This window comes from Acipenser ruthenus, chromosome 18 (assembly GCF_902713425.1).
Source record: "Acipenser ruthenus chromosome 18, fAciRut3.2 maternal haplotype, whole genome shotgun sequence".
NCBI classification, from domain to species: domain Eukaryota; kingdom Metazoa; phylum Chordata; class Actinopteri; order Acipenseriformes; family Acipenseridae; genus Acipenser; species Acipenser ruthenus.
Window position 1 is genome coordinate 10,041,436 of NC_081206.1, and position 26,542 is coordinate 10,067,977.

Genomic DNA, 26,542 nt, shown 5'->3' on the forward strand with positions numbered 1-26,542 from the left:
ACACGTGGGTCCGTCATACCGGAAATCGGTACTACTCCCCATTATCCCGTCCAACTATATGGAAACACACGCATCGAACAAAAGGTTCCGCTCGTCAAAATGGGTCACAACAACCCCCAAATTTCTAGTGCAGCGATGCCAATGTTTGTAAGTATGAAATAATTATAATGCATAATATTAATAACGTTGACATATCTGATGAAAGTACTATGTAACACATTCTTACAATACTGGATAATAAACTCATCTATGTAAGACTCAAACCATGTTATACAACTTTGTGCTCATTACTGCGGTAATGCCGGTGGGTATATATATAAAAATTACACATAAATATGACCCAAGCACACACAATCTTAAGAAAACAAACATTGCCGCTATCCTGACAAGAACGTGAAATAAATCCCAATTTGCTGAGGTTACAACAACGACAACAACAACAACTACTACTATTAATAGTTTATCTCACAAACGATGTATTGTTCAGTTAGTTGAGAATTTTAAACCGCAGGCCGGCTCGTGTTTTTAACGCTGGATTCGTACCGAAGCCGCTGCGCTGCAGTGCCGCTTGAGCGGGTCAGCACCTCAGACAGCTCCGCAAGGCTTGTTGGGGCTCGCGGAGTTTAAAGTGTTAACTCTCCAGGTTGTAAAATATGAAATAGCGAACGGAATGATAAGCGATTCTAAAAATCAACGTATCCGTCTATTTAGCACCAGCAACATCTACAGCTCCAGCTGCAATGAAGATCTCTCGTTTGATCGCTTTTTTGTTTTAAAATATGTCGATTTTCCAAATACAAGTCTGTACAGAAAGCTTATACCGCAGCCCGTCCACATTGGTACAGTACCTCACTGTGATGCAGCCTTTTGGACAGATTGTAGTTTTTTTTTTTTTTTTTTGTGAATCAGACCTACAGCACAGGAAGTGATTAGCAGGAAACAACATCAACCTTTAACATTTGTTGAACTTATTTTATTATTATTTTTTTTTAATCACCAAACTATGTGCAGGTGCTGTTACAGTGGAGAAGTACGAAATCGATTTTAAACCACGCCACTGTGTGTGTGTGTGTGTGTGTGTGTGTGTGTGTGTGTGTGTGTGTGTGTGTGTGTGTGTCTGTCTGTCTGTCTGTCTGTCTGTCTGTCTGTCTGTGTGGCTCAATGCGTTCCAGTGGACTACGACAGAAACTTCTGAAATATCCACGGGGGACACTGGGATTTTCCTGGAGCGCACTTGAGTCAGAGCGATCACAATATCTGATCGCGCTCCCCATGGGTTTTTAAAAAAAATCCAAAACATGAAACTCCACAAATAACTATAATCTAAAATATTATTATTATTATTATTATTATTATTATTATTATTATTATTATTATTATTATGCTAGAACAAATAGGTTGTAAATAAAAACGATACATTAATTACAGACAGCTACAGGAAGGCAGGCATACAATATAATGTTTTTCAGAATTTTTCAGTTTATCGAGGGGGTTAGTTTACGAGGTATTAGCCGTATTTACCTTGTGATTTAGTAAGGTTTTTATTTTTATTGTGACCGCACTATGTGTTCGAATTCCAGTTAAATTTCACAAAAGAGCGTGAAGTCTGTTTTAAAAACATGTATGTTTTTGACAGGTATAGCACAATAAAAAGTGACGGTAGTAATATTAAGACACCATGCAAATAAAAACGAAAAAAAAGACAAACAAAAAAAACACAACATACAATTAATTCGGCAATTCGAAATAGAAAGCAACGGTATAGCTTAGTCTGACGTAATTCTTGAGAAAGAAAACTGAAACTGACGAACAGACAGAGCGACCGGAGATAAGGGGCAGGACTACCAGCTATTAAAACTCTGGTATGGTACTAGGGAAAAGAAACTCAGTGATTTGGGAGAATACACTGACCGGACACACAGATACAGAGTATTTCAAAAATATAATACATAATATATACAGCGCCGTAAGTTGTATTGTGTAGTTCTAAATATATATAGCACAATACTTGATTATATTCCTCGGACGCTGGAGACAGATTGTGGTACCTGAACTTCCAGAAATCAAACTAAAAACGCGTGGAATGTCAACAGGACTATGAGTTACTGTTAAATCACGTAAGTACGGTTTGTGGATTGTCAAGTTCTACTGCACTTCCGCCTTCTTCGGCTGCTGAAATCGTCTACGCTTCTCACGAAGCCGATTCACTCGTAATGTACAGTTTATTAAACGGGGTAAGATCGTGTTTTTATTTTAATTGTATTTTTGTAGTGGACGGGGGTCCATGGGGTGTTTGTCGTGTGTCACAGGTGCACTGTCAGGCAGTATTATTATTGTGGGTTAATGGAACATTCTGCGGAAGTGATCTGTATATGACAATGGCACCATCTGCTAAAGTTCATAGAAATGCTAGCCAATAATTCTCATTCAGTTTGTATAGCAACGCAGCGAAGGAGGTTTAGCTTGTAGTAACATGTCACCTTTGCAAACGAGAAGCGGCAAATTAATACAAAACGTTAAAATGGGGATAATAAATACACCGATAGAACCTTTTTCATTCAATGACATGCTTTCTATATTGTTCATGTATGTAAATAGTAGGCCGGATATGTTACAGTTTGCAATACATGCACAGTACTGGTGCAACGTCAATTTTTGCTACTTTGTCCAAATTTGCTACCTTAGCAAAATATGACACGCATAAGCGTCAAATATTACTACCTGTACCAAAATGTCATCTGTAGCAATAAACTTTATTTATTTATTTTTGGTCAAGTTAAAACAATCCGACAATTCATCTTGATGGTTATATAGAGAGTAGTTTGAAAAAAATATATAAAAAATATATAGCGGAACTAAAATAATGTAATATAATTAACAAGACTTATTTTCAAAATAATATCAACAACATGATCGGAATTCACATCAGAAAAGATCCCAAATAATAATAATAATAATAATAATAATAATAATAATAATAATAATAATAATAATAATAACGTTATTGTGTCTGTGTGCTTTTTATTATTCTGTTGCAGTTTCTAATACAGAACAAGTTAAGGCACCAAAAGGCGACACGCCTGGCAACAGTTGCCTAGTAGGCTCCATTATTTACTGTAACTCATGTTTTTAGTCATGTTTGCGTCGGGCTGTTATTACTTTCAGGGTGTTAAATATGTTTATAGGCCCTACCACTCATTTGGCAAAATTTCAATTTCGTTATTTTTTATTTGATGTCATGAAAAGTTAGTGTATCTAACATTATCCATTTTTAAAATTTTATTTCTAGTATTACACAAATGTAAAGTAAGCGAAACTTTTGTGAGTGCTTTATTTGCTGTTTCGTTATTGAGTAATAGCAGAGACTGAACCGCCATAGAAAACAATAGCAGACTGCGGTTGTTACAAATACGTGTAACAGAAAGCACGGTTCTGTTGTGCAGTGCCGCTGTAGGGTTAGTACCTCGGACAGTTCGATTGGGTTCTTGAAGTCCGGGGTCAGGGGTTTTTAACATTGTTCCTGAAGGTGGTACTACCACAATGCTATCATTTAATATGCATTAAACGGTACATGATCGACCTTAATATTTCATAATTAACAACGTAACCTTTTCTTAACGGGAAAAGCCACTCATACGAATACATCAGCTATGACTAGTGAATTGTATATTGGATGTGTAGACTGTAGGAGCGGTTTGAGATTTTCTATCATGCAGAATACATGCACCTTGGTTCTGTGGCATTACCTGATGTGATTGTGCAGCCTAACAGAGCCCAGTTTGTATAACACAAGGTATACTGTATGAAGCCGATTTGCAAAAGCATAGTATTTATTAGAACTGATACTTTGTTCTAAAGGGATGTCGTCTATGAAACTTTGCTTCTTCTTTCCCATGGCGAATGTCTTTATATGCTTTTAATTGTATATATTACACAACTTTTAAATATTTAAAAACTGTGAGGAAAGCATGGTGACTTGTGGTTGAGCTGGTGGGCTGGAAGCTGTGTTGGTTTACTAGTTAGAGCTTAAGGGCCTGTGCCCAGTTTCATTACACAATGTGAAAATTATATTTGTGACTTCTTCATTAAATTTGGGCAAATGGACCTGCAGTCATAGCCTACATTACCCAACTAATCAAATACTAAAGCTCTTTAAAAGTAAGTCACCATGAATTCATATCCACCAATAAAAAAATATGTTTATTAACGGAGTGACTATGAATACACTACGAATGGTGCATATTAACACCAGCAACAATATGCATGGACATTTTGTAGATGTTGCTGAATGAATACCCGTTTCATGAATATCAAACTGATATAATAATAATATTGTATCAGATTGAAATGACGTCATATTCAAATCTATAATCCAGGCTTGTGTCAGATACAAGCTGATTCTTGCTCCACTCAGTGGGTAGATTTTGCTTCTTTCTATATGATATTGTAAACGGAATACATCAAAGCAAACACAAGAAAAAAAAATCTGTTACTAACTTTTGTGCATTGCAACGATATGTGGACACAAAATAGTGAATATTGTCTCAGTAATAGCACAGCGCAGAGGCATTTCCAATAGTGAATTCTTTCAGGTCAAATTATCTTCAAAAAAACAACACAATTGCAATGGTTATCCCTGTGTCTCTTCCGTTTTAAAACACATGGAAGTGGTTTGAGTACAGAAGTGATGCAAAGTCTTGTATGTGGAAAGTGAAACTAATGTCTTAGTTACAGGAAACGTAGGGGGTGCTTGGAAGACAAGTTGAAGTGAATATGTTGCCACATATAAAAATGTATTTGTAACCCATTTTTGAAGATAAAACCCCTTGCTTTATATTTCCTTTGAACATTTGTAATCTCCAAATATAAGTATTCTCAAAGTATTGTTTTCAGTAGAACTTTAATTTTCTAGTGTTTTTTTTTACTGGCCAGCTATCTTTTTATGATGTTTGCTGTCATTCTAAGTGGTTCTGTACTCAAATGCTGTGTTTTTTATACTATTGTGTTAATGTGCTCTCCAGTTCCAGTTGCCTGCCATAGACATACAGTATATGTAGGCTAGGTCTGCTGAAGTGTCTATAGAAGTAAGAGCCAGCGCCATCTAGTGATCTGCCATCTAGGATCAAGTTTCCTTTTGTTTTGCTGGCAAAACTGTCTGTCTGGTGCTTCAAACATTTCAAACTGACTGAAAGGTCCAAGTGGAAATACATTAAAAAAACATAAACCAATTCTGTTGCATATGTCTAGCTGTGCACTACAGCTACCTTTGAGTCATCTCTCTCTCTCTCTCTCTCTCTCTCTCTCTCTCTCTCTCTCTCTCTCTCTCTCTCTATAGTGACTGTCTGGGGTGACCTGCACTTAGGGAGCATCTCCAAGTGGATTTATCTGTGGTGAACAACCTAAGGGACCGTCTTGAAATGGACGGAAACGATCCTAACAGGAGAGGTGGGGCGAGGGGGAGAGGCAGAGGAAATGCAGACCACCGGAGAGGTATGTCACAATTCAACAGAATGTTACCAACTGGAAAACTGGAGGCACTTTAATAATAATAATAATAATAATAATAATAATAATAATAATAATAATAATAATAATAATAAATACACACACACGAATAAGTTTTTTAAAAGGTCATTTTAAGTCCTGTCTGTCGCATATGAGTTTTCTACTTAGGGCTAGGTGAGGAGAGTTTTTCCACAAAGCTATATTTTTTCAAAGAGGACAGTCTACTGACCATATTATCAACATATTATAAATCAGGGCGTTCACAGTGGCTTACCTGGTGAAGGCAGTAGCCTGTAGAATGCAGGGGGGAGTCATGTATTTGGAAGCTTTGTAGTTTAAATCCTGTCTACCAGTCATGGCTGGGGACTGCATTGGTCGTACAGTTTATGGAGAGATGCAGTTTGCGTGTTTTATAGGTATTAGAAACCCAACTGGTTCCTGTTTTGATTGGCACACTTCTCTGGATTTTGTCAGGTGCGGGGGCCCCACAGAGGGATGGAGACCACAACAACCCAAGAGGAGGAGGAGGTAGAAGAGGAGGAGGAGGAGGAGGAGGAGGAGGAAGAGGAGGAAGAGGAGGAGGCGGAGGAGGAGGCGGAGGAGGAGGAGGAGGAAGAGGAGGCGGAGGAGGAGGAGGAGGGGGTCCGCAGCCTGAGCACCAGGGCAGGGGGGGAGGAAACCGAGGGAACCGAGGAAACAGGGGGAACGCTGAAGGAAGAAACCCAGGTGCGGGAGGCGGGTTTGAGGGGAGGAATGAAGACGGAGCCTGGAGGAGAGGGAGAGGAGGCAGGGCCCAGGCTGGAGGGCGGGAGGGTCCTAGAGGAGGCGGTGCTGCTGGTGGTGAAGGAGCCCCGCGCGTCTGGAAACTGGGGTACCGCGAACTGGAAGAACTGGCTGGGAAGGAGCCCTCAGAAGTGGCCATCACTCTGTCCTCCAGCGCGAGGTTACGGGAGCTCCTAGAGGAGCCAGAGATGAGGCAGAATATGGTCCAGCTGCTCTGCAAGGTTCTCAGCAAGGCAGTGGGGTCCCGTCTCGACAGGCAGATCGTGCAGCACCTGGTGAGGGCTCTGAAGGATTCTGGGTTCCTCAAGACGGTCCTACCTCAATACATTATGGGCATGATGATGGATCCTGTCCCGGCTCGGAGACACCAATACCCTGAACACCTGGACAACATCATCACACTCTTATCGGACCTGGTCAGCATCTTCCCAGCCAGCTCTATCCAGGTGGTATCCATGCTAGTGACGATCTTGCAGCCTGCAGTCAATGCACTTCGAGCTTTGGGAGTGGCCATCACAGATCAGACCCAACAGGACCTGGAGAAGATCAATGAGCTTGTGACCCACCTACAGGAGAAGCGGAGAGAGGGGACCCTGCGCACCGACACCTACACTTTCCTGGGACCTGAGGAAGATGCACCTGCTGGGGAAGCAGGCTACAAGACCATGCCCATCTACCCCAAATGGGAAGAGATCCATCTAAACGACAAGCCCTTTCTGAGGCCCAACATCGTCGCTCGCAGCTACCCCAGCACACAAGTCTACCTGGACACACACTTCCGCCTGCTCAGAGAGGATTTCGTCAGGCCACTGCGGGAAGGAATCCGGGAGATCCTGCAGACCTACCTCTCTCCGGCAGAAGGACCGGAAGGAAACCTTCGGAAGAAGCGCTTTGATGATATCCGGGTGTATTTTGATACCCGCTTGCTGACCCCAACCTGCACCCACTCGGGCACGGCCTACAAGGTGCATTTTGACACCCGGCCCCTCAAGTTCGTCCGCTGGGAGAATTCGAAGCGTCTTATTTACGGTTCTCTGGTCTGTTTGTCCCGGGATAACTTTGAGACGTTCCTTTTTGCCACGGTGGCGGACAGAGACCCAGCGGAGCTCAAAAAAGGGATTGTGCTGCTCACCTTCACCCAGGAGAGTCGCCCTGCCCTTGCCGAGGTGCAGGCCTCGCACGCCTTCCTCATGGTGGAGACCACGGCCTACTTTGAGGCCTATCGGCACGTGCTGGAGGGTCTGCAAGAGGAAGAAGAAGAGGACCTGCCCTTCCAGAGGTAGAGATACCAGATACCAGATACACACTCCTATCCTAGAGACACCAGATACACACTCCTATACTACAGATACCAGATACACACTCCTATACTAGAGATACCAGATACACACTCCTATACTAGAGATACCAGATACACACTCCTATACTAGAGATACCAGATACACACTATATACAGTCATAACAGTTTGATAGCACTACTGTGGGTGTTTTAATGCTTATCATCAACATGCTGAAATGTCCCGAATGTCAGAATGTAACGGGCATCCACAGGGATTCTCATAGTATCACTTTGCAAGTGATCTCCCCCACATTTAATGAAGGCTGAAGATTAGATAGTTAACATGGCAGTTCCTGGACAGCATTGAGATTTGGCATACAAGTAGCACAATATACAGCATACAGAACAGTGCAGTGAGTGTTTTTAACTATAATTTTGTATACAGTAATGCTTGAAAACCAGTTTCATTAAGGATCCCTATTATAATCAATATAGTACCTTTATCAATGATACACCTGTGCAATGTTTTCACATTGTTTAAGCACTAAAGAACATACAGATCTAAGGGTACAAAGAGGGCAAGACCAGGATAAATAATTATTCAGTGGGAGCTGGCTGCACTGGTGTCCTTGTTACTGACGCAGCGTTTTACAATGGTCAGCTACAGAAGGGGGTAAAATGAAGTCATTGTGCACGATACCCTTAATGTTCGACTGTGAGGATTTCGAAGGTGATTTTTCTATCAGCATTGCGTCAGGTAACAAAGAGCCGATCAGTGGAAAAAGAAGTTTAAAATGTTAAATGAGGTGGGGAAAGCAATGAGTATTTTCAGAGTATATTTCAGAGGAATGTAATTTCCTGTTGTGTGTCTCATTCTCTGGTGTTGTTTCTGCTAAGATACTTGCCAGGCTTACTAACTTCCAACAAAAATGTCCTCCGTCTTGACCTCTGGGTCTGCTTCTCAAAAGACTCCTAATGGCTGAATTGCTGAAGTTAGACGATTTCCTTTAAACTTTAAAATGTTTAACACCCTGTGGCAAAGTGCCCCGCCCCTGTGTGCATTTGTGTGTTTTGTGTATGTATGCGTGCGTATGTTAATGTTGGTGTATAGATTGGTACACGGGATATAAACAGGTCTGTGTTTCACGTGTGTTTAAATTGTATATTTGTATTTAGGCACGGGATTGCACATCACGCACGTGCATTTAAAATATAATATGCGAGCACGGGGTTGCACAGAATTAATTCACGTGCTGGGATTCAAGTGAATAATTAATTAGTAATTGAATCCCAGCACAACAGTATATATAGATGCACTGTAACAGGGGGAGACCTGTGCTGACTCTGCTGGCGTGTTCACAGTGCTGCAGGAAGAGGGCAGCAGTCGTCCAACAACCGCCTGTCAGTCATGGCCGTGACACGGGGAGGTGGGAGAGTGTGTGTGTGGACTCTCCCTCTCTCTGAATGGCTGGGAGGCGGGTCTTGGGGTGATTGTTGGCCCTATAAGATAATGCTCTACTGTTTCCTCAGGGCTGCCAGATTTTAATGAATGGGCCAGCAGAGACCCTACGGACGGACAGAGCGGGGCTGGAAGAGAGCCGCGCGCGACTTGAAAAGAAAAACAAAGACGCCGCGCACAGAAAGAATAAGTGTAGCGGGGAAAATAAATGGGCAGAACCCCAAAGTGTATAGCGTAGCGAGGGAACAGTGGGAGTGTAGGACGGAGTCCCGGGCCGTGCGGCTAGCGACGGTTGGGGTTTGTTTTGCTGCTGAGTGCAGTACTTTATTTTGTAGATTTTGTGTATTTGTTTTTGTTTTCTTTTGCCTTCTGTTTCTTATGATTTATTGCAATGGCGTGTGCGCCATAGGTGAGCACTGAGACACCTTTACCATCGTTGGTAACAACGGTGTCTCAGTGCCACCTGGTGGCGAGAAATAAATAGTGCACCCAAGGGGTGTTTGGAAACCAAACTTTCTGTCTCCGGTGTCAGTGATTTCCCCCACCCTTCCACATGCACATTTTCATTCAGTCGAGGTTAGGTGTTCGGTGAGTGGAGAACGAGTGTGGAGAAGGAGGTAAAAAGAATAATAATAATAATAATAATAATAATAATAATAAGGAAAGAACTGTCTCACTCACCGTGTTTCGTTTGTCTGTCTGTCTGTTTACTGTCTAGTCCGTTTTGTTTGTCTTTTTATTTTGGTGTGTAGTGCTGTGTCCTGTGTTTTTGTTGTTGCAAACCTTTTATTTGTTAATAAACGCTGAGTGCAGCCATTGCACTCAGCTCATCACAACCACTGTCTGTGTCTGTGAATTCCTGCTTCTGGTCTGACGCCACCCACTCCGGCCGTCTTTGTGACACGTGGTGTCATCGTGGGATAACAGCGCCTCCAAGCGTCAGACCAGGAGAGGGGGTTTTGTGTTGAAAAAAAAAAAAAAAAAAAAAACCCACAGGACTGGTTTAAAAAAAAAAAGTGAAAATGGAAGGCTGGAGAGACGGCTGCCGGGACCTGGAGGACCTCCTCGGGGGCCTCGAGGACCAAGGCTGGTGCATGGCCTGTGGAGTCTACGGACACACGGTGGCGATCTGCCCCTTCCAAGGGGAGGAGGAGGAGGAACCGGCCCAGGAGAGGAAGGTGGGGAGGAGGAGTAAGAAGAGAAGGGGGAAAGGAAAGCTGCAGCAGCAACAGCAACCACAACACCAGCCGGAGGAACAGCAGCCCGGGTGTTACTGCTGTGCTGAGCCTGGGCATTCCAGCACCAACTGCCCCTGGTACCCCCTCGGACAGCTACCCCAACTATGCCCCATCTGCAGAGGTGAGCACTTCGTGGCCCACTGCCCTGTCCATCAGGAGAGGGAGGAGCAGGGGTCGCCTCAGTCTCCACGACCAGCAGGGGGGGGTAGACTGCTGCTCCCACCGCCCCAACCACAACTGCAACAGCGGCCAGAGGAGCCAGAGAACCTGTTCCCCTGGTGCACCTGGTGCGGAGAGGTGGATCACCGCTGGAGGGACTGCTCCGAGGTGCCACCGAGCTGGTGCGGGCGATGTGAGGAAGGGGGACATGACTGGTCAGGATGCCCCTATGCCAGCTCGCCAGTGCCCAAGCTGCCTCTGCCTCCACCACCTCCAGGAGCAGAGGAGCAGGAGCTGCCTCTGCCTCCACCACCGCCAGGAGCAGAGGAGCTGGAGCTGCCTCTGCCTCCACCACCGCCAGGAGCAGAGGAGCTGGAGCTGCCTCTGCCTCCGCCACTGCCCGGAGCAGAGGAGCAGGAGCTGCCTCTGCTGCCCGTACCTCCGCAGGGAGTACGGTGGCTGGAGCCCCAGAAAGGTGAGCTGCCGGCCACGAAGAAGGGGGACGAGGTCTGGAGACCACTTTCCCCAGCAGCAGTTTCGCTGCAGGAGTTCTTGTGGCCGGAGCCCCACAGGAGGGAGCTGCCGGCTACGAAGAAGGGGGAGGTCGGGGGACCACCTGCCCCCGCAGCTTTTTCGCTGCAGGACGGGACCAGCATGCTGTCAGCCGTGCCACTACCGGCAGGGGAGCTGACAGCATTTCCAGCCATGGGCCCACTGAAGCCTCCCTTCCCAGCCCGAGACTTTGTCCTGGACTGCTGGGTTTTTAAGGGGGGAGGTGGCCGTTGAGGCCATGTGTGCTGCGCACAAGGGGGGGTATATGTGGCAAAGTGCCCCGCCCCTGTGTGCATTTGTGTGTTCTGTGTTGTATGTATGCGTGCGTATGTTAATGTTGGTGTATAGATTGGTACACAGGATATAAACAGGTCTGTGTTTCACGTGTGTTTAAATTGTATATTTGTATTTAGGCACGGGATTGCACATCACGCACGTGCATTTAAAATATAATATGTGAGCACGGGGTTGCACAGAATTAATTCACGTGCTGGGATTCAAGTGAATAATTAATTAGTAATTGAATCCCAGCACAACAGTATATATAGATGCACATTTTCATTCAGTCGAGGTTAGGTGTTCGGTGAGTGGAGAACGAGTGTGGAGAAGGAGGTAAAAATAATAATAATAATAATAATAATAATAATAATAATAATAAGGAAAGAACTGTCTCACTCACCGTGTTTCGTTTGTCTGTCTGTCTGTTTACTGTCTAGTCCGTTTTGTTTGTCTTTTTATTTTGGCGTGTAGTGCCGTGTCCTGTGTTTTTGTTGTTGCAAACCTTTTATTTGTTAATAAACGCTGAGTGCAGCCATTGCACTCAGCTCATCACAACCACTGTCTGTGTCTGTGAATTCCTGCTTCTGGTCTGACGCCACCCACTCCGGCCGTCTTTGTGACACACCCCTAATGTCCAAAACGTAGATGATACAAACACTATTTTTGTATAAAATTGTTGAATATTTATCGTGAATTCTCTTGTTGAAGTCACTCTGATGCGTAAATAAAATCCATTTTTATAAGTGGTTTATTAGGGGTTGTATTTTATAAATGCTTTATTAGGTGTTGTATTTTATAAATGGTTTATTAGGGGTTGTATTTTATAAATGCTTTATTAGGGGTTGTATTTTATAAATGGTTTATTAGGTGTTGTATTTTATAAGTGGTTTATTAGGTGTTGTATTTTATAAATGCTTTATTAGGGGTTGTATTTTATAAGTGGTTTATTAGGTGTTGTATTTTATAAGTGGTTTATTAGGTGTTGTATTTTATAAGTGCTTTATTAGGTGTTGTATTTTATAAATGCTTTATTAGGGGTTGTATTTTATAAGTGGTTTATTAGGTGTTGTATTTTATAAGTGGTTTATTAGGTGTTGTGTTTTATAAATGGTTTATTAGGTGTTGTATTTTATAAATGGTTTATTAGGGGTTGTATTTTATAAATGCTTTATTAGGGGTTGTATTTTATAAATGGTTTATTAGGGGTTGTATTTTATAAATGCTTTATTAGGGGTTGTATTTTATAAGTGGTTTATTAGGTGTTGTGTTTTATAAATGGTTTATTAGGGGTTGTATTTTATAAATGGTTTATTAGGTGTTGTATTTTATAAATGGTTTATTAGAGGTTGTATTTGCTCTCCTGCCGCAGGTACATTGTGCAGTGCCAGAAGAACGTGGCAGAGCCAGCCTACCTGCGCGCTGGGCCTGGTGCCTATGACCTGTCTTCCATTGCAGTTCCCCCCGGCGGACTGCAGGTGCCCTGCAATGTGCTGGACCCCGACGCCTGGCCCAGCATGGAGGAGCTGGGTCTGGATGAGTCTCAGCTGAGGGCCCTGAAGCTGGCACTCACCAAGGAGCTGGCTATCATCCAGGGCCCACCCGGCACGGGTAAGACAGGGCCACCCAGCACACATACTGACACACTTCACACACTGACACACACATATATACACACACTGACACACACACACATATAAACACTGACACACACATACACACACATACACTGACACATCACACACACACACACACATATATACACACACTGACACACACAGACACACATATAACACTGACACACACACACATATATTTACACACTGACACACACACATATATACACACACACTGACACACACAGACACACATATAAACACTGACACACACACACACACACACACACACACACACTGACACACACACAGATACACACACTGACACACATATATACACACACTGACACACACAGACACACATATAAACACTGACACACACACACACGCACATTGACACACACACACACTGACACACACACACACTGACACACACACAGATACACACACTGACACACACACATATATACACACACTGACAGACACAGACACACATATAAACACTGACACACACACTGACACACACACATATCTACACACACTGACACACACACACATCTATTTACACACTGACACGCACACATATATACACACACACTGACACACACAGACACACATATAAACACTGACACACACACACACACACACACACACACACACTGACACACACACAGATACACACACTGACACACATATATACACACACTGACACACACAGACACACATATAAACACTGACACACACACACACGCACATTGACACACACACACACTGACACACACACACACTGACACACACACAGATACACACACTGACACACACACATATATACACACACTGACAGACACAGACACACATATAAACACTGACACACACACTGACACACACACATATCTACACACACTGACACACACACACTGACACACACACAGATACACACACTGACACACACACACAGATACACACACTGACACACACACACATATACACACACAGATACACACACTGACACACACACACAGATACACACACTGACACACACACACAGATACACACACTGACACACACACACAGATACACACACTGACACACACACACATATACACACACAGATACACACACTGACACACACACATATATACACACACTGACACAAACAGACACACATATAAACACTGACACACATACACACACACTGACAGACACATACACACACACTGACACACACACACATACACACAGAGATACAAACACTGACGTACACAGACACACATATAAACACTGACACCCACACACCCACACACACACATACACACACACTGATACACACACATATATACACACACTGACACACACACATACACACACACACACTGACACACACACACAGACACACATACACACACTGACACACACACACACACACACACACACACTGACACACACACACACACATACACACAGAGATACAAACACTGACACGCACATATATACACACACTGACACACACACACATACACACACACACACTGACACACACACAGACACACATACACACACTGACACACACATACACACACACACACACACACTGACACACACACACACATACACACAGAGATACAAACACTGACACACAGACACACATATAAACACTGACACACACACACACATATATACACTGACACACATATACATACACAGATACACACACTGACACACACACATATACACACACACACACACACACTGACACACACACACACATACACACAGAGATACAAACACTGACACACAGACACACATATAAACACTGACACACACACACACACATATATACACTGACACACATATACATACACAGATACACACACTGACACACACACATATACACACACAGATACACACACTGACACACACTTTTTCCTTAAGTATCTTATTTATTTTTCAACCTTACCAGTTTAACTAATCTTCTAATTATCTTTTATTGGCAAAATAAATATAAATATATACTGACCCAGACACAAAAACACAAACTGTGCACACACACTGGCAGTGAGGCACAGAAATGCACACTGATGTACTCAGTTATTAGGGGAAGCAGCTGGTTGGTTACCAACATGAAAGGAGGCCCTGAAGGGTGGGGATAATGTCACTGTCCAGGGGAAGTGACCAGGAAAGTGCAATGCCATCTGAAAGCATTTAACTAAAATGTATTTAACTTTAAAGGCAGTTGTATGTGGAACGTTGCACTGTCCTGCGGGCTGGAATATAATCGCTGATTGGAGAATGTTCTGTGCCTTGTTGTTCCGACAGGAAAGACGTACGTGGGGTTGAAGATTGCCCAGGCCCTCTTGATGAATGAGAGTGTGTGGCAGCCTGGTCTTGCCAGGGTTCCAGTGCTGGTAGTCTGCTACACCAACCACGCTCTTGACCAGTTCCTGGAGGGTAAGTGCCTCTGGTGGTCAATAGCAGTCAGTGCGGTGAAGATGTAATACCAGCACAATTCAAACCAATGTTCTGGTTAGAGCATATTGCATTGGTTATTGAACTTTGGTTACTGTATGTTTTGTTTCCAAGTGCCATAAATACAGGTCTGGGGATTTTAGTCCCTCTGATTAAACTCAACAAACAAACACATATCCCATTATACAACCCCGGTAGATAATTGAGTCAGATTGCCACTGATTGGTACACAGTTGTACAGATTAGGACAATGGTGAGAAAGGCAGTTTTTCTTCTGTGTGAAATTAACACATTTTGAAAAGGTTTTCTTCGGTTTCATTTAATGCCTGCCCACAAAAAAAACATGTTAAAGGGAATGACAATGATAACGGTGATAATCGCTGTCGTTAATGTTGTTTTTGTGGTTTTGTTTCCGTGCCTCAGGTATCCACACTTTCCTGGACTCTGGGATTGTGCGAGTGGGCGGTCGCAGCAACAGTGAGATCCTCAAACGCTTCACTCTGAGAGAGCTGAGGGGGGGCAATAACTTCCGCAAGAACCTTCCGAACCACCTCCGCCGAGCCTACTACGAGGTGAGCACACACCCCACCCTGCACCCACACACACCCCACCCTGCACCCCACACACACCCCACCCTGCCACCCCCACACACACCCCACCCTGCCCCCCACACAGAGCATTACCAAGAGTACCACACAACCCACCCTGCCACCCCCACACACACCCCACCCTGCCAATCATACATACACACCCCACCCTGCCACCCCCCACACACACCCCACCCAGTCACCCACACGAAGCATTACCCAAAGTAACACACACCCCACCCTGCCACCCCCACACACACCCCACCCTACTAATCATACATACACACCCCACCCTGCCACCCACACGAAGCATTACCCAGAGTAACACACACACCCCACCCTGCCACCCCCACACACACCCCACCCTGTCACCCACATGAAGCATTACCAAGAGTAACACACACACCCCACCCTGACACCCGCACACACACCCCACCCTGCCACCCCCACACACACCCCACCCTGTCACCCACATGAAGCATTACCCAGAGTAACACACACACCCCACCCTGCCACCCCCACACACACCCCACCCTGTCACCCACATGAAGCATTACCAAGAGTAACACACACACCCCACCCTGCCACCCGCACACACACCCCACCCTGCCACCCACACACACACCCCACCCTGTCACCCACATGAAGCATTACCAAGAGTAACACACACACCCCACCCTGCCACCCGCACACACACTCCACCCTGCCACCCCCACACACACCCCACCCTGTCACCCACATGAAGCATTACCAAGAGTAACACACACACCCCACCCTGCCACCCCCACACACACCCCACCCTGTCACCCACATGAAGCATTACCAAGAGTAACACACACACCCCACCCTGCCACCCGCACACACACCCCACCCTGCCACCCACACACACACTCCACCCTGCCACCCCCACACACACCCCACCCTGTCACCCACATGAAGCATTACCAAGAGTAACACACACACCCCACCCTGCCACCCCCACACACACCCCACCCTGTCACCCACATGAAGCATTACCAAAAGTAACACACACACCCCACCCTGCCACCCGCACACACACCCCACCCTGCCACACCCCCTCTCTTCTCCCCCCTCTTACTCTACCATCCTCTCCTTCTCACTCTCCTACCTTCTCCATCTCTCCCCCTCTCTCACTCCCTCTCTCCCGGTCTCCCTCTCTCCCCGTCTCTCTCCCTCTCACCATCTCTGTCCCTTTCACTCTCACTCACTCTCTCTCTCTCTCTCTCTCTCTCTCTCTCTCTCCCCCCCGTCTCTCCCTCTCTTTCCCCTCACTCTCTCTCTCACTCTCTCTCTCTCTGCAACGTCTCTCTCCCTCTCTTTCCCCTCACTCTCTCCCTCTCTCACCCTCAGATAACGAGTGAGCTGGCCCAGGCAGGGCAACGCATTGAAGAGGAAGCGGGGCACTTGGAGTGCACGCTGCGAGGGGTCCTGCACGAGCAGTACCTGGAGCGCTTCATCCACGAGGAACACTGGAGCGGCCTCTGCCATCAGCCTGTGAGTGTGGGAGCCTGCCTGCCTGTGTGTCGGTGTCACTGGAACCCAAAGAGCATATTACAGCACTGGAGAATCACCCTGGATTGCATTGACCACCAATCCAGGTTATCCTGGGATCAGCCCTAAATGCAAATACAATTCCCTTTAAAAGATCCAGCTGTGGCTTATCTCGAAACCTTTCTATATTTTGAAAATGTTTGTTTTAAAATAGCATCACTAACACAGGAGTATTTAAACCCCAGCTTTCATTATTGTGGCGATCCATGTCCCTCTAAGAGTTTAGAGTAGGAAGTCTGCATTTGGCATAAACACTATAAGCAAGTGCGTGTGTATATGTGTCTGTCAACGTATCTGCGTATCTATGTGTGTGTGTGCCTGTCTGTCTGTTTCATCATCCATCTGCAACATCGGACCCTCTTTGCTGCTGACTTTTCTATCCTAACATATTTTAAAATCAATAAACATTTTGGCTTAAACTTCTGCAGTCATTCAGTTAGTAGTAATACAGTATTGAATAAAATACAAGCCCATATGTTTCCAATTATTTGGAAAGACGTTTGACGTTTACCTTGCTGTCATCTGTCTGTCTGCAGTTTTCAGATGGCTTCCTGATGTACGGACAGAAGCAATCCCTGATTCTAGAGTGGCTGGGACTGGGGAATTCAGAATTCCAGAGGAGAGGAGGAGTCCCCCTACAGGCAAGGGGAGGAAATGCAGGTATGCAAAAGACAGAAGCCCCAATTCTGAATCCCTGACAAACTACTGAGGAATATTCAGTCAGTTGGTATGAAAACTAGCAGCACAAACTTGCTCAGTCCAGTATACAACTCAATAAAAAGCACAGGCAAAGCAGTTCATATGATTGTTATTTATGATTAAAGAAAGCAAAACCCTCTGTATGTGCGTCCACTGGTTCAAAATCCATCTGACGTTTGAAATGTCTGCAGTATTTTCACTGTGCGGGTGGTTTTCCACTGGCTACTTGTCGAGAACCAAACCGTGAAACTCTGGCTCACAACACAGTGCGGCCGGGCTAATGATTTTCTGCATTACTTTGCATCGGTCAGTACACTCATGGAAGACGAACACCAATGGTGTGGTGAGTGGGAGGAGAGAAAAGCACATCCTTGGGATGCTGACAAGGATTACTCCTCAACATTTCATATTGCCTGCATGAGCAAGCATGAGAAATCGATAACGTTACCTTTTTTAACAAATGTCGTCTAAGGCCCAATATCTTGCTCATCAGATCCAGATCGCTGCTCTCTGAGAAGCATTCTTCTCCTCTTTGTGCAATCAGCCCGTCATTGCATTTCAGTTATATACCTCTGGATCCGCTATTCTCAATTAAAATACAGAGCCTCTTAATACCGCATCATCTACATGGCAACATTGTCATAGCGTGTCACCTCAGTTTCGGGCTCTGCATTGAAAAAGGTATAAGTAAACCCTCTCCCTCTCTCTCGCTGTCTCTCTCTCAGAGTGGGAGAACGAGGCTGAAGAAGAGGAGGACGAGGAAGAGGAGGAGGAACTGGTGGAGGTGGAGGAGGAGGCGGCTCTGATGGAGGCTGAGCGTGTTATTGAGGGGGTGGAGCCTCGGGGTCACGACTTCAGGAAGAGGAAGGCGGACAGAGCCGTCAGGGACCTTGAGGGGCTACTGCTCGCTATGAGTATCAACAGCAAGGAAGAGAGAGCTGGACAGAGCGAGGAGGGCTGGCAGGTACTGCGGGGGAGGCGAGGGGAGAGGGGAGAGGGAAGAGGCAGGGAAAGGAGCTGGAGCTTGAGAGGGAAAGGGAGAGGGGAGAGGCAGGGAAAGGAGTTTGAGCTTGAGCTTGAGAGGGAGAGGGAGAGGGGAGAGGCAGGGAAAGGAGCTTGAGAGGGAGAGGGGGAGGGGAGAGGCAGGGAAAGGAGCTTGAGAGGGAGAGGGGGAGGGGAGAGGCAGGGAAAGGAGCTTGAGAGGGAGAGGGGGAGGGGAGAGGCAGGGAAAGGAACTTGAGCTTGAGATGGAGAGGGAGAGGGGAGAGGCAGGGAAAGGAACTTGAGAGGGACGGAGAGTGAGAGGCATGTAGAGGAGGACTGGGAGGAACTGAGGAGAGAGAAAGGGAGAGGGAGAGGAGACAGGCAGGGTGAGGATGACTGGGAGGTACTGAGGAGAGAGAGAGGGAGAGAGAGAGAGAGAGAGAGAGAGAGAGAGAGAGAGAGAAAGGGAGAGAGAGAAGAGGGAGGCAGGGAGAGGAGGGTTAGGCTGTACAGACAGAGGAGAGAAACAGTGGAGGCATAGGATGTGGGGGGAGAAAGTGAGGGGAGAGAGAGGAGATGGAAAGGAGTCTGGGCAGTGTATTTTCTGGGGTATTGTGTCTGTACCCCCCTCACATGGGTTTGTCTTGTGATGGATTCACAGATGCAGAAAAAGCAGAAGCAGAAGATGAAGAAGCGTGTGAAGAAGGAGCTGGAGAAAAGCTCAGTGATGAGCGAGGAGGAGGAGAAGGACACTCGGGACATCTGGAGACTGGAGCTGAGTGACCGCTGGAGACTGTACAGGTCAGACTGCGGGGGGTGCTATAGGGGGAGCTCAGAGAGCTCAGTGTATATCTGCTCCTGCATTTCACCATGCTCTTCACATGCTTATCTTGTGTGCCCTCCATTCCCACCATTAAGACAGTAGCCTCCTTTCTCAGTGTTCACGCTTGTAAGACTCGCCCTGTGCCAGACTGTGTGCTGTTCTGTCCCCGGCAGGCTGTGGCTCCTGCGGTACCAGATTGAGATGCGCCGCAAGGCCCTGCAGTCGGAGCAGGCCTATCAGAACGCAGCGGATCGGCTGGCAGAGATCCGGCTTCGGGAGGACCTGTGCATCCTCAAGGAGGCCCGCGTCATCGGCATGACAACCACCGGGGCTGCCAAGTTCCGCCGTGTGCTGCAGGAGGTGCGGCCACGCCTCGTCATCGTGGAGGAGGCAGCCGAGGTGCTGGAGGCACACACCATCACCACCCTGAGCAGAGCCTGCCAGCACCTCATACTCATAGGAGACCACCAGCAGGTGAGATGCACTGACACACAGTGATATGCACTGAGATACGCTGAGATACACTGAGATACACTGAGATATACCATCACCACCCTGAGCAGAGCCTGCCAGCACCTCATACTCATAGGAGACCACCAGCAGGTGAGATGCACTGACACACAGTGATATGCACTGAGATAGGCTGAGATACACTGAGATACACTGACACACACCGTCACCACCCTGAGCAGAGCCTGCCAGCACCTCATACTCATAGGAGATCACCAGCAGGTGAGATGCACTGACACACAGTGATATGCACTGAGATAGGCTGAGATACACTGAGATACACTGAGATGCACTGACACACACCATCACCACCCTGAGCAGAGCCTGCCAGCACCTCATACTCATAGGAGACCACCAGCAGGTGAGATGCACTGAGATGACTGAGGCTGAGACACACTGAGACACACTGAGATACACTGAGATACGCTGAGACACACTCAGATACACTGAGACACACTGACACACACTGAAATACACTCACACACACTGAGACACTGACACACTGAAATGTACTGTGAGACACTGAAACACACATTGAGACACTGACACACAATGACTCCCATCCACACCTATGTTGATATCCAGACACACACACACACACACACACTGACCAGTCCAGTAATTGCAGTAGATGATATGCAGTGCAGAAGATATGTTCTGCTACTCCTGGTAAGCTCTGAATAGATGACTGGGATGAATGGGAGGCATCGTTCCTGGTTAATTTATTGAAATACGTTTCTAAGAAAATGCACAGCCTCGTATAAAGCAGATAGGCACACAAACGCAGCGCATTGATTACAGCAAATGAATACAATTACAACAGAGTGCCTTCTGGATGCAATGCAGTGCATCAGCAGGGAAATCAATGCTGGAGATTCACAGCTGCAGTAGCCGGAGATGTGGGTTTGTTTACTCTGAATTTGGGTACGGATGTTTATCCCATTGTTATTCACATAACTCTATAATAAAATGGGAAATCGTTAGACGATTTAACAGAACCTGTAGCAGCAAATTGCAGTAGTTTTTATTGAGCTAATTCCTCATCAAAAGAATTGATTTGGTACACAGATTTGGTTCTAAGATCCTCTGACTTTTGCTTTAAAGGGATTATTTATCTTCTAAGAAATGTATTTCTTACCGGATTATAATTCGGTTTTGTATATTATGCATAGTTTCCCCTAACGATTAAATCAGCATTTGCCATGCTTACTAGCTGTTTCATCTGATTTTCTCAAGTGGGGAAACATATTAGTGTTGCGGTGTGCACTGAAGCCCGAAGCTTAAACATTGTACTCTGAAGCCTGTGCAACACCTATATGCTTCCCTACCGCACCTCGGAAGCAGCCCAGTTTGCTGGAGTAGTTAGTAAGCCTGGTAAACAGGGGTCTACACAGAAACATGAGAGAACATTATAACTTGCCTTGAATGCTCATTTCGTCCAAACTTTTACCATAAACTTCTAGCCTTTTATAGACCTTGCAATGGATTATAATCTGATACATTTTTACATAGACTCCTAGCCTCTTGTAGACCTTTCACATTGCAGTGGATTATAATCTGATAAATTTTTGATTTTATGAAGCTCCGTCCCAGCGCCACAGTCTACGAGCTGGCCAAGAACTTTAACCTGGAAGTGTCCCTGTTTGAGAGGCTGGTCAATGTGGACTTCCCCTACGTCAGGCTCAACTACCAGGTGAGTCCGAGCAAGTCCTTCCTGCTTAAAATACCAGCGAAAAGGTGAAAATAAAAAGACATCTTTCTTTTGAAGCTTATGCTAAAGCAAAAAAAAAACAACACCATCTATTCGGAAGCTATTTTCTGCATTTGAATTGATTGTGAGTATCTTGCTGGTGGAGGAGTGAGGGAGCCTGCCATGCACGTTTGCTTGGCTTGGTGAATTGACCGATGTTGGACAGTGGCAGTATGTATATTTGTGCACATCAGTTGTTATTAGCATTACTGTTCACCTTTTAAAAGTTTACCATGGTAAAAATATACCATGGTTATACTATGCATTTGCCAAGGTTTACCATGGCTTGCAATGTTTTTTAATATGCTTTACCATACCTCTCTGTGCTTTACAGTGCTTGCCTGTGCTGTACCACACTTTCACTGTGCTTTATTACAGTTTGCTGTGCTTTTACTATGGGAAATGTTTATAATGGTGACCTGACGCTGTTCTCCCTCAGCACCGCATGCGCCCCGAGATCGCCTGTCTCCTGACACCCCACATCTACTCCGAGCTGGAGAACCACCCCTCTGTCCTGGAGTATGAGAACATCAAGGTGAGTCACATATTAACTGGTTTGAAATCCTTCTTAACAAGAGATGCAGATTTTATTGACAACTGAGTTCCGAGTCGCCTCATTCTGCTATATTCAGTGGATCTTAAAAAAATTGGTGGAGAATGTGTTTCTCGTGAACAATACTATTGCTCTACCAGCGAGAGAGCGCACACCTTAATCCTGACATCTGGTTCCTGAAACAAACTCAAATTTAAGAATGGTGGGAATTTCTCACCTAGTGCCAAGTGATTGAGGAGGATTTCTGGTCTAATTATTTGTAATTAATTATTTGTTTTAAATTAACAAACAAATAGTGAAACTATATTGCTATATTTTGGGGTAATCAGAGTTATTTTCAGAAGTTGAAACTGTTATTAGCATGCACACAGAAGCTACCACGACCCCAGGGTCAAATCAGTGTGTGTTCCTGTCCACCATGAGGTGAGGATTACTGATTGTTTTATGATTTTATTCTACAGGGGGTTTCATCCAACCTCTTCTTTGTTGAGCATGACGTCCTTGAACAGGAGATCCAGGATGGTCGAAGCCACCAGAACAAACACGAGGCCCAGTTTGTGGTGGCCCTGTGCCTCTACCTCATCTGCCAGGGCTACAAACCCTCCCAGATCACCATCCTCACCACCTACACTGGGCAGCTGTACTGCCTGCGCAAGCTCCTGCCCCAGAAGCAGTTCCAGGGGGTGAAGGTACACGTAGTCGATAAGTACCAAGGCGAGGAGAACGACATTATCCTGCTCTCCCTGGTCCGCAGCAACAGCTACGGCAAAGTGGGCTTCCTTCAGATCGCCAACCGGGTCTGTGTAGCTCTGTCCCGTGCCAAGAAGGGCCTCTACTGCATAGGCAACATGGCTTTGTTTGGGAAAGTCCAGCTGTGGAGCAACATTCTGCACACTTTAAGGGAGAAGGGCCAGGTGGGACGTGCCTTGATGTTGAGCTGTCAGAACCACCCGAACACACGGGCCTTGGTCTCCCAAGCCCAGGACTTCCAGCAGGCCCCTGAAGGAGGCTGCAGCCGGCCCTGCGAGTTCCGCTTGGGCTGTGGCCACGTCTGCACCCGAGCCTGTCACCCCTACGACGCCGACCACAAGGCCTTCCAGTGCCAGAAGCCCTGCCAGAAAGTGCTGTGCAATCAGGGCCACCGTTGCCCGGGGCTCTGCTTCAAGAAGTGCCAGGACTGCAAGGTGCTGGTGGAGAAAGAGGTCCCCTATTGTGGGCACAAGCAGATGGTTCCCTGCCACGTAGACCCCCTGGATTTCATCTGCAAGGAGCCATGCCTGAAAACACTGGGCTGTGGGCATCCATGTGGCAATGTCTGCGGAGAGGCCTGTACAGATCGCTGCCCAGTTCGGGTCAGGATGACTTTACAGTGTGGGCATGTGCAAGAGGAGGAGTGCCACTATAAGAACAAGGCATCAGGCTTGGGTGAACAACAGCCGGCGTGCAAGTTGAAGTGTGACACTCGGCTCCTGTGCAGTCACCCCTGCCCCGGCACCTGCCACAGCTGCAGCCAGGGTCGCTTCCACAAGGGCTGCCGCCAGGCCTGCGGACGTTCGCTCATCTGCTCCCACGAGTGCAAGGAGCCTTGCACCAGTGAGTGCCCGCCTTGCAGCCTGCCATGCCAGAACCGCTGCATGCACAGCGCCTGCAAGAAAACCTGCGGCGAGCTCTGCCCACCCTGCGTGGAGCCCTGTGAGTGGCGCTGTCGCCACCTGCGCTGTGGGAAGCTGTGCCACGAGCCCTGCGACAGACCTCCATGCAACCAGCCCTGCGACAAGCCCTTGAAGTGCGGGCACGCCTGCATCGGATTGTGTGGCGAGCCTTGTCCGTCTAGGTGTCGCGTCTGCCACCAAGAGGAAGTCACTGAGATCTTCTTTGGCACAGAAGACGAGCCAGATGCCCGCTATGTGCAGCTGGAGGAATGCGGGCACCTGCTGGAGGTCACGGCCATGGACCACTACATGAGCCTGGGGGGCAACGAGGATGAAGATGCGGTGATCAAGCTCAAGGTCTGCCCCAAGTGCCGGACGCCCATCCGCAAAAACCAGCGATACGGGACCTCCATCAACCGCAGCCTGGAAGAGATCGAGAAGGTGAAAGCCCAGATCTTGGGCTCCCCTCTGGAGATTGAAAAGAAGCAGAAGATGCTTAAACGGCAGTTGAAGGAGAAGGTGGCCATCCACCTCCACCTGCCCAAGGAGAACGAGAGCCTGAAGTCAGGGCTGGAGCACTCTGGGCTCTCACTCGGGGCATTAGGGATCCTTGAGAACAAGATGGTCTTCTATGAGCGCCTGGCAAAGCTGATAGGGGGTGAGAGAGACATGGAGGAGGAGGCATGCAGGCGCTTCAGGGTTCGGGTAGGGGAAGTCCTGGAGTGGCTTGACCGGCCTCACCTGAGGTTCTCTGAGCAGCAGCTGTCTGATCTTAAGAGCGAGATCCAGCGGTTGACCTTCCTGGCCGATTTCAACATGCGGTGCAAGCAAGCATCCTCCAGGCGGCTGGGCCCCGAGGTGAGGTCAGAGCTGGCAGGACTCAGGGGCGTCCTGGAGGGCACAGAGAGATTCACAGAGCAGGATGAGCAGCGGGTCGGGGAGAAGCTGAAGGAGCTAGAGTCTGCACTGCCTCGCAATGGGCTGGGAATTTCAGAAGCCGAAAGAGTGATGATCGTCAAAGCAATGAACTTCCCGAAGGGGCACTGGTACAAATGCCCCAACAATCATGTGTATGCCATAGGAGACTGTGGAGGTGCCACGGAGAGACGGCACTGCCCAGAATGCAATGAAGCCATAGGAGGTACCAACCATACGCTGGTCAGCGGAAATCAGGTGGCATCAGAAATGGACGGGGCACAACATGCAGCCTGGTCTGAAGCCAACAACCTCCTGAACTTCGGAGGCTTGGGATTCGCCTAGGATGTGTAGCTCAGGGACATAATACAAATATTAAAGTACAGAGCTAGAGAAATAATTCCACTAGATCTGACCTAACAGGAAGAACCGCATTTTCTGTAATTTTCTGCAATTACTAAAAAAAATGAAATACTGAAAGGAATTATAATTCAGTAACAAAAGCTTTTGCATTTTAGTTTCTGTTTGTATAGTCAGTACTACTGAGTGTTTAATAGTTATGGATGAAAAAAATAACAAACACTCTGATATAAGTGATTCATTGAGAACACTTTATTATTAAAAAGCAAGAAGTCAACAAAAACTTCTTCATGAAAGCCTTCAAATACATAGTCTATAATATAATATAATATAATTTAATATTATATAATATAATATAAGCAGGGTAAGCATTGTAAACCCCACAGAGGTCTGGTAAAGCACGTAAACTATAGTAAAGTAAGTTTATCATAATGTGGCTTTATGTAGAAACACTTGAGATCTAACAATTGATGGTAATTGATATTAGGTAAGATTTAGTGGAATATTTCTGTAAGCAGTGTGTCCTTCAATAAAAATAAATGATACTGGTTATATTAGATCTCTCGGCCCAACCACTAATGAAGAAATAACAAGAACATTTATACAAACTCATTTTAATATATTTATAGAAAGATTACTTTCTTGTTTTAACTTGTGCGTATTTGTCAAAAGAAGATACAATAATTGCATTATTTAAACACACGATTTTAGATAATAATGATTGTGCTTTCATTTGAAATTAAACAGAACTTTTTATTTGTGAATGAACTTGTGTGTTTCAGTTAATAACCAATGACACTTTCC

At 46.1% G+C, this 26,542-nt stretch overlaps 1 protein-coding gene and 1 long non-coding RNA gene across 4 annotated transcripts; both read left to right on the top strand.

Moving 5' to 3' along the window:
* Positions 1–30: 30 nt before the first annotated feature.
* On the top strand, positions 31–6,047 carry LOC131698618 (uncharacterized). Of its 3 annotated transcripts, none has more exons than XR_009307659.1 (3): positions 31–147; positions 5,336–5,490; positions 5,980–6,047. It is a non-coding gene; the product is annotated as an uncharacterized LOC131698618 (long non-coding RNA). The 3 variants fall into 3 exon arrangements; XR_009307658.1 differs by lacking the exon at positions 31–147 and adding an exon at positions 1,830–2,234; XR_009307657.1 differs by lacking the exon at positions 31–147 and adding an exon at positions 1,830–2,117.
* Positions 6,048–6,149: 102 nt separating this feature from the next.
* On the top strand, positions 6,150–26,502 carry LOC117422257 (NFX1-type zinc finger-containing protein 1-like; the record flags this gene model as incomplete). The annotated part of the gene is made up of 12 exons (XM_058992166.1): positions 6,150–7,567; positions 12,624–12,862; positions 15,184–15,315; positions 15,757–15,905; positions 17,292–17,435; positions 18,029–18,152; positions 18,917–19,155; positions 19,837–19,976; positions 20,172–20,472; positions 22,091–22,201; positions 22,698–22,793; positions 23,273–26,502. Coding segments are annotated over 12 exons (5,544 nt in total), but the record flags the coding sequence as incomplete, so codon positions are not given.
* Between the last annotated feature and the right edge of the window lie 40 nt (positions 26,503–26,542).